The sequence below is a fragment of the Ranitomeya imitator genome, chromosome 1 (assembly GCF_032444005.1).
Source record: "Ranitomeya imitator isolate aRanImi1 chromosome 1, aRanImi1.pri, whole genome shotgun sequence".
Lineage (NCBI taxonomy): Eukaryota > Metazoa > Chordata > Amphibia > Anura > Dendrobatidae > Ranitomeya > Ranitomeya imitator.
In genome coordinates this window covers 125,373,068-125,385,769 of record NC_091282.1, presented here as the reverse complement: position 1 = coordinate 125,385,769, position 12,702 = coordinate 125,373,068, and the positions used below count along the sequence as shown (strand labels likewise).

The following is a 12,702-nucleotide window of genomic DNA, read 5'->3' as shown; positions in this document are numbered from 1 at the left end:
GCTAACACTCTCCCACCTCTATGGTCCACATTAACACCGCTGCCTGACTGATCCACACCTCTCCACACTACACCTCTGCTTCCCCCCTCTGCAAATCTCTTCATTGGCTCCTAATTCTTCAACATATCCAGTTCAAACTACGAACACTGACCTACAAAGCCACGCATAACCTGTCTCCTCCATATATCTCCGAACTAATCTCCCAATATCTTCCTACACGTAATCTCGGTCCACTGAAGACCTCCGTCTCTCCTCCACACCTCTTCTTTCCTCACCTAATCGCCTCCAAGACCTCTCCCAAGTGTCCCCCATCCTCTGCAATTCTGTTCCCCTGCACATCTATCCACCACACTCTGATCCTTCAGATGGAACTTGAACACCCACATCTCCAAGAAAGCTTCCAGCCTGCTGTCACCTCACCAACCTACCGTCTCCTTCCCCATTACCCTGTAGACTGTAAGCCTACAAGGGCAGGCCTTCTCCGTTCTGTACCAGTCTGTCAGTGTTAGTTTGTTCTCTGTATTTTATATTTTTGTCTTCTATGTATCCCCTTCTCATGTACAGCTCGCTGGAATCCGTGGTGCTCTAAAAGTAAAAAATATGTTAGTAATATGTATGTACAAGTAATGCTTAATGTCACAATGTAACGGTATTAACGAATGCGTTTTTCAGCCCGATGATGAGATGATCGTTGTGGGAATGACCAATGGCGTTTTGAATGTAAAACATCGAAAGCCAGAAGAAAAGAAATCACATGAACCGTCACGAAGGAAACATCCAAGTTACCGAATGTTTGTAAAAGGGAAGGACTACATGCCTAAACAGGTAAAGTGGTGTAAGGCTGTGTGCAGAAAACTGCAGAAATGCGTTTAGTTTGAGATTTAATACAATTTTCTTGATTTTCTGTGTTCGGTACAGGATGACTTCATTGTCAGCAAACCAGTAAGACAGCACTTGAGGAAATACGACAAGTTGCTCCGAGGTTTCCAGGTGTCTGCAGCTCTGGATGCTGCATTAGAGGTAAGAAAGCAGCTGGTAATGGGAATATACAGGGAGATTCACTCCACAGAGCCCCGAACCAAAACATTACACTACAAACAATGACGTATGTGGAATTTATTGCATTACATGTGATGCTGGAAGTCATCTCCATTTTCTGTCAGATACATTTCAGTGTGAAGCTCCATGGGGGGGGGGGGGGATAGCAGCAATGTCACGTTGGATGTTTCTCCTAAAATCCTCAGTGCAAGTCTTGTGCCAATAGACTTTTCACTTGTGCATACCCTAAAGGGAGAAGTCTGGTGTCAGATCCGGCGACCATAGTTACATAGTTATTAAGGTTGAAGGAAGACTATAAGTCCATCTAGTTCAACCCATAGCCTAACCTAACATGCCCTAACATGTTGATCCAGAGGAAGGCAAAAAAAACCCATGTGGCAAAGAGTAAGCTCCACATTGGGGAAAAAAATTCCTTCCCGACTCCACATACGGCAATCAGACTAGTTCCCTGGATCAACGCCCTATCAAGGAATCTAGTGTATATACCCTGTAACATTATACTTTTCCAGAAAGGTATCCAGTCCCCTCTTAAATTTAAGTAATGAATCACTCATTACAACATCATACGGCAGAGAGTTCCATAGTCTCACTGCTCTTACAGTAAAGAATCCGCGTCTGTTATTATGCTTAAACCTTTTTTCCTCCAAACGCAGAGGATGCCCCCTTGTCCCTGTTTCAGGTCTATGATGAAAAAGATCAACAGAAAGGTCTTTGTACTGTCCCCCCATATATTTATACATTAAAATAAGATCACCCCTTAGTCTTCGTTTTTCCAAACTAAATAGCCCCAAGTATAATAACCTATCTTGGTATTGCAGACCCCCCAGTCCTCTAATAACCTTGGTCGCTCTTCTCTGTACCCGCTCCAGTTCAGCTATGTCTTTCTTAAACACCGGAGACCAGAACTGTGCACAGTATTCTAAGTGTGGTCGAACTAGTGACTTGTATAGAGGTAAAATTATATTCTCCTCATGAGCATCTATGCCTCTTTTAATGCATCCCATTATTTTATTTGCCTTTGTAGCAGCTGCCTGACACTGGCCCCTGAATATGAGTTTGTCATCCACCCATACACCCAGGTCTTTTCATTGACGGTTTTGCCCAGAGTTTTAGAATTAAGCACATAATTATACATCTTATTACTTCTACCCAAGTGCATGACCTTACATTTATCCCCATTAAAGCTCATTTGCCATTTATTAGCCCAAGCTTCTAGTTTACATAAATCATCCTGTAATATAAAATTGTCCTCCTCTGTATTGATTACCCTGCAGAGTTTAGTGTCATCTGCAAATATTGAAATTCTACTCTGAATGCCCCCTACAAGGTCATTAATAAATATGTTAAAAAGAAGAGGGCCCAATACTGACCCCTGTGGTACCCCACTGCTAACCGCTACCCAGTCCGAGTGTGCTCCATTAATAACCACCCTTTGTTTCCTATCCCTGAGCCAGCTCTCAACCCACTTGCACAAATTTTCCCCTATCCCCATTATTCTCATTTTATGTATCAACCTTTTGTGTGGCACCGTATCAAAAGCTTTTGAAAAGTCCATGTACACTACATCCACTGGGTTCCCTTGGTCCAATCCGGAACTTACCTCTTCATAGAAACTGATCAAATTAGTCTGACATGAACGGTCCCTAGTAAACCCGTGCTGATACTGGGTCATGAGGTTATTCCTCTTCAGATACTCCAGTATAGCATCCCTTAGAATGCCCTCCAGGATTTTACCCACAGTAGAGGTTAAGCTTACTGGCCTATAATTTCCGAGTTCAGTTTTTGTTCCCTTTTTGAATATTGGCACCACATTTGCTATACGCCAGTCCTGTGGCACAGACCCTGTTATTATGGAGTCTTTAAAGATTAAAAATAATGGTCTATCAATGACTGTACTTAATTCCTGCAGTACTCGAGGGTGTATCCCATCCGGGCCCGGAGATTTGTCAATTTTAGTGATTTTTAGACGCCGCCGCACTTCCTGCTGGGTTAAGCAGGTGACATTTAATTGGGAATTTTTATCACTAGACATTTTGTCTGCCATGGGATTTTCTTGTGTAAATACTGATGAAAAAAAGTCATTTAGCATATTGGCTTGTTCCTCATCCTCATCCACCATCTCACCCAGACTATTTTTAAGGGGGCCAACACTATCATTTTTTAGTTTCTTACTATTTATGTAGTTAAAGAATATTTTAGGATTATTTTTACTCTGTCTGGCAATGAGTCTCTCTGTCTCAATCTTTGCTGCCTTGATTTGCTTTTTACAGAATTTATTTAATGTTCTGTATTTATTTAATGCCTCCTCACTACCTACTTCCTTTAATTCTCTAAATGCTTTCTTTTTGTCACTTATTGCGCCCCTTACAGCTCTATTTAGCCATATTGGTTTCCTCCTCATTCTAGTATGTTTATTCCCATACGGTATATACTATACACAGGTCCTATCCAGGATGCTAATAAACGTCTCCCATTTTCTTTGTGTATTTTTGTGTCTCAGGATAATATCGTCCCAGTTAATTGCACCAAGATCCTCTCTCATCCGTTGGAAATTTGCCCTCCTGAAGTTTAGTGTCCTTGTAACCCCTCTACTACACATCTTTTTAAAGGATAGATGAAAACTTATTATTTTGTGATCGCTATTTCCCAAGTGACCCCCAACCCTTATATTTGCTATGCGGTCTGGCCTGTTGGTTAATATTAGGTCTAGCAGTGCCCCCTTTCTTGTTGGGTCCTGAACCAGTTGTGAAAGGTAATTGTCTCTCATAGTTGTCAAAAACCGATTACCTTTGCTGGAACTGCAGGTTTCTGTTCCCCAATCTATTTCAGGGTAGTTGAAGTCCCCCATAATAATGACTTCTCCTTCAGTCGCAGCTTCATCTATTTGCTTTACGAGGATATTCTCCATTGCTTCCATTATTTTTGGAGATTTATAACAAACCCCTATCAGTAATTTATTATTTTTTCCCCCTCCCCTTATCTCCACCCACAGGGATTCTACATTTTCATTAAATTCACCTATATTATCACGCAGGATGGGTTTTAAGGACGATTTTATATACAGACACACCCCTCCCCCTCGCTTATCTGTACGGTCATTTCTGAACAGGCTATAGCCCTGCAAGTTAACAGCCCAGTCATGGCTCTCATCCAGCCACGTTTCAGATATCCCCACCATGTCATAATTATGCTCCAACAACATTAGTTCTAATTCGTCCATTTTGTTGGCGAGGCTTCTGGCATTATTATACATGCACTTTATGTTCCTCTCTGTACTTCTATTTCTTAAATTATTAACTGTTCTGACCCCACCCCCCATGCCACCGCCACCCCCAACTTCCTTATTTGTGCCCAGGTCTATGTCTGCACTATCTTCCCCTCCTATAAAATGAATACCCTCCCCCCCAATTCCTAGTTTAAACACTCCTCCAACCTTCTAGCCATTCTCTCCCCCAGCCCAGCTGCACCTTCCCCATTGAGGTGCAGCCCGTCCCTAGCGTAGAGCCTGTAGCCAACTGAGAAGTCGGCCCAGTTCTGCAGGAACCCAAACCCCTCTTTCCTACACCAATTCTTGAGCCACTTATTAACCTCCCTAATCTCCCGTTGCCTCTCTGGCGTGGCACGTGGTACCGGCAGTATTTCGGAAAATACCACGTTGGAGGTCCTTGCTTTCAGCTTGCAGCCTAATTCCCTGAAATCATCTTTAAGGACCTTCCACCTACCTCTAACTTTGTCATTAGTGCCAATGTGCACCATGACCGCTGGGTCCTCACCAGCCCCTCCCAATAATCTGTCCACCCGATCAGCGATGTGTCGGACTCGAGCGCCAGGTAGGCAGCACACCGTTCGACGATCCCTGTCTTTGTGACAGATTGCCCTAACTGTTCCCCTAATAATTGAGTCCCCCACTACCAACACCTGTCTGGCCTGCCCTGCTCTCCTATTTCCCTCCTTACTGGAGCAGTCACTCCTCCGGCTTTCAGAGGACATGCCTGGCTGCAGCAGTGCTACCCCTGTACTGGCACCCCCCTCATCTGCCAACTTAGCAAACTTATTGGGGTGTGCCAGGTCAGGACTAGCCTCCCTGGCACTCTTCCCTCTACCCCGCTTCCTAACTGTCACCCAGCTTGCTACTTCATTGTCCTGCAGCTCCATCCCACCATCCCCCCCCTCATCTGTCCCATTGAGCGTCTGCTCCGTGAGCAGAAGACTCCTCTCCATATTGTCTATGGATCTCAGTGTTGCCAGCTGCACATTTAGAGTCAGAATCTGGGTTTCCAAATGCACAACGTGCTCACATCTCGCACAGCAGTATGCACCCTCGATCGGCTGCTCAAGGATTGCATACATGTGGCAAGATGTGCACTGGATGGCATTAACAAGAGTGGAGCACATTTCCTAATGGGGTTTGCACCAGACAGAAAAGTTCAATAAAAAATAAATACAAAGTATTAATAAAAATCAGACAGCAATTCAGTAATTCCTCCCCTGGAAACTCCCTGACTCCAAAGTCACTGAATCACAAGTCACACTTACCGCCGTCCACACTTACGCTCAGGCCACACTCAGCTCGCTCACACTCGCTATGCTGAAGATTTAAAGATTTTTTTATTTTTTTTTCTCCCTTAACAGCAATCCACCTTGCTGTCCAAATGCACTTCCAAAAACCATGACCATGGTGGCCAAAACTATTTTGAAATGACTCTGTTGCTGAAAAATGACTCAGTTTCTCCCTTTCTGATGTGTGACACTTTCCTCCATCTTTCCATTAACTCACGATAATTCAGGGTATTCACAAACTATTAGAAAAATGTTGAGATACTCATCGGTGTTCACAGTGGTGTCAAATAAAACTGGGCCTATGATTCGCAACAAGACATCACTCGCAATACCGGCTTTTTGATCATGGAGTGAGTGGTTGTCCAGCTCATTGCTCCAATTCGATGGCTTCCTGGCTTGTTTGAAGTTCCATATACTGAGGAGCGCATTGTTTCGCTCAGATTGCCTCGTCCTAGCGAAAGTTATTACAGAACATTTGGAGCCTAATTCTAGTGAATCCCCCTGTACGTCTGTGTACGGCGCAGTCACATCCTTGGGTGTTAATTTCGGGCCTTCATTGCTTTCTGGACTGCTATCATGTATATATTTAACTTCTTGTCCTCTTTGTCTCTTGGATGAGATTTGAATGTGCAGTATACTGGATAATTGGTGTTCATTATTACCACACTGCCCTACGTCACTGATGCCCAACTGGTGCCACCGTGAGTTAGTGTGACCTGCGCAGCCGAAACCCCGTCAGACGGCTACTTAATTTGGATGCCCTACCCTGGAGTGTCACGTTACCCTGTGTCAGACATATGGTGGCACTATTTTGGAGTCTGCCAGCTGCCAACCAGCAGAAAGACGGGGCCTTGGTGATCTTGTGGGCATTTCAGCTCTGCCATTAGAGGCACCGACGTTCTTGTGTGCTGGTAGCTGTGTGTGGTAGTAAAGCTCGGTCTCATTCCATGCTCCTCAGCCCTGTCTTTCTGCTCACCAGTGACTTGCTGCCATTACATCTGATGCAATCACATAGCTGCTGTGGACAAGATCACTGTTACATTGTACCGCAGGGTCCTGTTCACACAATGTCTCTTTCAAGTCTCCCGTTTCTTACTCCATGACTCATTTGCCTTTATCTTACTTAGGCCAGAAGCCCAGAAGTGATTGTGGCCGTGATGAATGAAATTGAACGAAGAGGAACTCTTAAAAATGCCCTAGCAGGGAGGGATGAGAAACAGCTCTGCCAAATACTCACCTTCCTCATGAAGTAAGTAGAAAACCATAAATATTAATGGCGTTGTGCAGAAGAAAAACATGGCCGCTTTCATTCAGAAAGCATGTCCACAGGTCGTGTGTGGCATTGACGCTATCGCAGCTCAGCCCCATTCAGTTCAGTGGAGCTCAGGTGCGATGCCAGGGACGGGTGCGGCCATCTTTTCTAATCAAAGACAACTCCTTTAAAGCTTCACATCTGCCTAGAAAATCGTGTGCTGCTAAAATGCTCTTCACTCCATCAAATTGCTTCTTTCTGCAATAAGGGAGCACTGTCGTCAGATCTTTCACAATGAGGTCGTGGCTGAGTATACATATCAGGCTTAGATGATCTTTTATTAGCACGGATTATAAAGTGATAAGTTCTCTGCAGAAAATGTCAGTATCATTAATCACCTTTTTATTTATTTTTTTATAACAGGTACATAGTAGATCCTCGATTTTCATCAATCTTGTTAAATGTGTCAGAGAAAGTAATTGGTAAGTAAGACAAAAGGGCTCTCTTGTAACTCCATTCACCAGTTAAACTGTAAGTGGTCTTCCCCACCCTCTAAATACCTGTTTGCTTGTCCTACAGCTCATGTTTGTTAGGCTACAATTATTCTCTTTCTATAAAAGAAGAAATATTGTACAGTGACTTAAAAGGTGTGGACAACTTTGACTTAAAAAAACCCCCATATATTTTACATACGTTAGTCATTACTTGTAGTTAATAAAAACACCCACAAAGAAGCTCGGCTAGAAGCATAATAGGGGTATAAAAAGTCAACGATGCAAATATATGCATGCTAACTGAGAAAGACAACATCAGTAATAATGACGGTCAGATCTTGCATAGAGAATAGAAGTACAAAAGCATACTAAGCAAATCAAGCACATGGATAAGGTGTATAAGAAGCACTGCTGTGCTATAACCTGCTATAAGGAAAGCCAGGTGACAAGGCGCCACACCGTGACCGACGCGCGTTTGTGCTTCACTCCTGCTTTTGTACTTGTATTCTCTATGGAAGTTCCGATACTCGTTACTTGATTTTTTTTTTTCTATTGATCTTAGGATTTTTTGGGGTGTTTTTCATTAGTTTTGCATAGATCTTTTTTCTTGGACGTATTGGTGTGTATTCTTTAGTTAATTGTCCTAAATCAGTCTGCCATTTTCATTTGTTTTGAGACCCCCTGATTATAGTTTCTGACTTTCCTCTTGATAGGGGTGTATCTTCCAGGAATATAGGCTGGACGTGATGTCTGTGTGAATGCTTGGGTGCTGCTTTCTTCATAAACTCATAAATCAACCCAACTTCTATCCTGCACTTATTTGTTCTTCTCGTTTGTTCTTCCTCATCTCAGCCTGTTTTCTCCACACTCGCTGTGCCTGTAGGTCTCTTCTCTGATCTGACCACAACCCTCATCCTGCAACTATTCTGGTTCACACGTCCTTGAAATTAGGACCATGCTAGGTTAGGAAGACCCAACCACCAGTTCTTCTGACCAAAGCTAATTGCCTCTTACGCATATGAGGCTGTTAATTCAGAAGTCCCGGCGGTTGGGCCATGTTCTTCTATCTGAGCACTTGGCCTAATGCAGAGTCAATTGGAGAGAGCCAGCAGGAGCTCTGAGAGATCTGTAACATTTTTGCTGGTCACTCAGCTAGATAAAGGACTTACAGACACTGCAGCAGCAAAATGGTAGAACGTTTTTAATGAAAACCATTTAGAAAGTTTCTTAACTTTTGCATTTAGGAAGCAATAGAGCAATAAAGAAAAAATTTGGGTGAAGGCATACATAGTAGTGATGACAAACTTGTTCCGAAAATGTGTTATCTGAGCATGCTCGGGTGCTGACCGAGTGTCATTGGTGTGCTCAAATAATATGTTTGAGTCCACGCCGCTTTATGTGTTGCAAAGACATGCAGCTGTGGGGGCTTGAACATAGTATTCAAGTGTGCCGGAGTTACTCGGTTAGCACACGGGCATGCTCGGATAACACTTTAGCTCATCGCTATTGTCTATACTTCCTGGAAGGCAGTGGTAGTCTTCGGATTCTGAGGCAGATGTGTCTTTACGGCTGGGTTGGCACTGTTAGGTTTTGGGGCTTTTCTTGAATGTGTGTTCAGTGTCCAAACATTTTCTTTTTCTTTTCAGACATTTATTCTTCCATTATAAACCAGTCATCTGTAGTGGATAAATTATTTCTGAAGCTTCAAGACACACTAGAAAAAGAAGTAAATTATCAAGAAGAACTCCTAGAAGTTTTGGGGATGATGGACACTCTCTTTGCTACTATGGCAAGCAAAATAACAACCATCTCCACAGAGACCAAACCAAGAAGTATTTCAGATGAAAAGAACTTGATTGCTGTAAAACCCTCGTTATGATCCAGCCATTACCAGGGGACAGATTATTTTTATACCACTTTTAATATATTTTATATGGGATGGATTGATGTAAAGGAAATGTAAGCATTTTAGATCCCATGTACAGTTTCATCATTCTGAAGGTTGAGCAGTCACTGCCTTTTAAAGAAAAGGTTTGAGGCGACTTCGTTTTTACTTGGACTTTGTCAGATGGCTTCATTGTAAGTTAATACAGTTAAAAGTCCTTCATCTTCCTGTCTGTTGTTTGGGTGTCATATTGCTGGTTTGTCTTATTTGCTGTTGCAATGAGCCTAGTAGAGGTAGGCTGGCACTGCCACATAACTGAGTTTCTTCGGCCATTTTTGTAGCGTAGTGAGTATTATATAATACCTGCCTTTCCGCAGTTTGAGGTGATATCGACAAATAAGTTCCTGTTAGGCTACGTTCACATTTGCGTTGTGCGGCGCAGCATCGGCGACACAACGCATGCAAAACGCATGCACAACGCAGCGTTTTGTGACGCATGCGTTTATTTTTTGCATGATTTTTGGCGCAGAAAAAACTGCATCATGCAGCGTCCACTGCGCCCTGACAGTTGCGCCAAAATGACGCATGCGTCACAAAACGCAAGACAACGCATGTCCATGCGCCCCCCATGTTAAATATAGGGGCGCATGACGCATGCGTCGCCACGGCTGCGCCCGACGCTGCGCTGCACAACGCTAATGTGAATGTAGCCTTAGAGATGAGAGAATCGATTCACAGGACCCTGGTCCAGTGGCCTTTTCTGTGATTTCTGACCACTGGACAAGAACAAAGTGAACTGCTTTCTAAAGAACAAAGTGAACTGCTTTCTATGTCTCGGAATCATCAGCACTTATAGACCCGGCAGAACATAATCTTTATGGCACAACATTGTACTAGACCTACAGTTCAGAAGAGGCTCATGTCTCCCTGTCCACAGCTGCCATGGACTACTTATGTACATAAGGATGAATGACCTCAGGGAAATCAAAACATCCAACACCGCGGAGACACCATCACGTGTTTCTCAACGCAGTGATCCAGAACACTTAGGCTATGTTCACACCTTGCGGCGTCCCTCTGCGGGTTTTCCCGCAGCGGATTTGATAAATCTGCAGGGCAAAACAACTGCGGTTCTCCCTGCAGATTTATCGCGGTTTGTTCCGCGTTTTCCGCTGCGGGTTTCCGCCTATACTATTGATGCTGCATATGCAGCAATATGCAGCATCAATAGTAATGTTAAAAATAATAAAAATTGGTTATACTCACCCTCTGACGTCCCGATCCCTCGGCGCTGCACCTGGCGGTCCGGTTCCAGAGATGCTGTGCGAGAAGGACCCTTCGTGACGTCCCGGTCATGTGACCGCGACGTCACCGCAGGTCCTGCTCGCACAGCAACTCTGACCGGACAGCCGCGTGCAGCGCCCAGGAGCTCCGGACATCAGAGGGTGAGTATAACCAGATTTTTTATTTTTTAACCCCAAATATGGTTCCCAGGGCCTGGAGGAGAGTCTCCTCTCCTCCACCCCGGGTACCACCCGCACATTATCCGCTTACTTCCCGCAACGTGGGCACAGCCCCATGCGGGAAGTAAGCGGTTCAATGTATTCCTATGGGTGCAGAATCGCAGCGATTCTGCACAAAGAAGTGACATGCTGCGGGTTGTAAACCGCTGCGTTCCCGCGCGGTTTTTCCCGCAGCATGTGCACAGCGGTTTGCGGTTTCCATAGGGTTTACATGTTACTGTAAACGCTATGGAAACTGCTGCGGACCCGCAGCATCAAAATCGCGGCGGTTCCGCGGTAAAAACCGCTAAGTGTGAATATAGCCTTATAGGAAATATGCAAATCATGTAGAAAAGCTGCGGAGACACCATCACGTGTTTCTCAACGCAAGCAATAAATAGCCAGGTCTTTCACCGGCTATTCCCCGTGGTTGTTCCTTCCCGGTGAAAGACCTGGCTATTTATTGCTTGCGTTGAGAAACACGTGGTGGTGTCTCCGCGGCTTTTCTACATGGACTACTTATGTGGCCTCTGGACCACTATCCTGCAAATAGATTTGCTCATCTCTATTGCCTATTCGTTTGTTCATGGGACACAAGATACAAGATCGAAATCTGCTGAATGCTGCACTCTGATGCAGAGCATTTGGTCTGATCATGAAAATAGTGACCTATAGGTTTTAAGGTTGACGGTAGACTTAAGTCCATCAACTTCAGCCTATCGCCTAATATGTTGATCCAGAGGAAGGCAAAAACCCCATGGGGAAGATGCTAGTGGTTACATATTTAGGGATAAAGTCAATTCCATCTCCACATAAGAAAGACATCCAAGCTCTTTTTGAATTTTAGTGCTAAATCAACCATTACAATATCATGTGGCAGAGAGCTCCTTTGTCTACACTGCTCTTACAGTAAAGAATCTGCATCTGTAATTATGATTAACCTTTGTCCGGCTGAGTAGGTACAATTGTAACTATTCCGTTTTAAAATTGCAATAACTTTTTTTTTCGAAAAGCCGTAGAGGGCTAAAATTTCATGACATCTCTGCAGTTTTGGTCCAGAATATATTGGCCAAATTTCAATAAAATATATATGAAGGTACAATTGTACCTCTGCAGCCTGTTAACGTTGTAAAATTATGCAGCCTGACAAAGGTTAAACCTTTCCTGTTGCCGAAAAGAATGCCCCATGTCCCCAATGCAGGCCCAGTTGTAAAAAGATCGCTACTATCCCCTCATATATTTGTACATTGTGATAAGATCACCCCAAAGCTTTCGTTTTTCCAAACTGACTAATCCCAAGTTTGATACCAGTCTTAGTATTGTAGACCACCCATTTCCTTAATAATTTAGATTGCTGTTCTTTGCATCCTCTCTAGTATGTCCGTATACACTGGAGGCCAAAATTGTACACAGTTTTACCTCTATACAAGTCCCTAGTGCAGCCACACTTAGATTGCTTTGTTTTTGTCATAAGCATCTATTTATTAGCCTTGACAGCAGCTGCCTGGCACTGGTCACTAAAGTTGTTTGCCTTCCACCCATGTCAAAACTTTTTCAGTGACAGTTTTACCCAATGTTTTACAATTTGTACATAATTATACATTTTATTTCATCTGCCTAAGGGTATGACCTTACATTTATCTACATTAATCTTCAATTGCCATTTCAAATAATGAAATTCTACTCTGCATTGTCAGGTCATTAATAAATGTTACAAAGAAGAGGGCCCAATACTGACCCTGGTGGTACCCCACTGTCAACTGTGACGCAATCCGAGTGTGCTCCATTAATAACCACCCTGTTTCCTGTCACTGAACCAATTGTTAACCCAGTTACAAATATTTTCCAATATTCCCATCAATCTCATTTTATGTACCAACCTTTTGTGTGGCACCGTATCGAACACCTGAAAAGTCCTTATAAGACACATCCTCTGCGTTTCCCTTGTCC

At 43.6% G+C, this 12,702-nt stretch overlaps 1 protein-coding gene across 1 annotated transcript in view; it reads left to right on the top strand.

The window, feature by feature from the left end:
- The window catches only part of UTP15 (UTP15 small subunit processome component), a 36,701-nt gene extending 27,229 nt beyond the window's left edge, over window positions 1-9,472 (top strand). Inside the window, exons 9-13 of the mRNA XM_069750505.1 lie at window positions 673-825; window positions 919-1,020; window positions 6,747-6,868; window positions 7,295-7,353; window positions 9,012-9,472. Of these exons, the coding sequence (XP_069606606.1) occupies window positions 673-825; window positions 919-1,020; window positions 6,747-6,868; window positions 7,295-7,353; window positions 9,012-9,244 (669 nt within the window). The 3' untranslated portion in view covers window positions 9,245-9,472. The remainder of the gene's footprint in view (window positions 1-672; window positions 826-918; window positions 1,021-6,746; window positions 6,869-7,294; window positions 7,354-9,011) is intronic.
- Window positions 9,473-12,702: the final 3,230 nt, after the last annotated feature.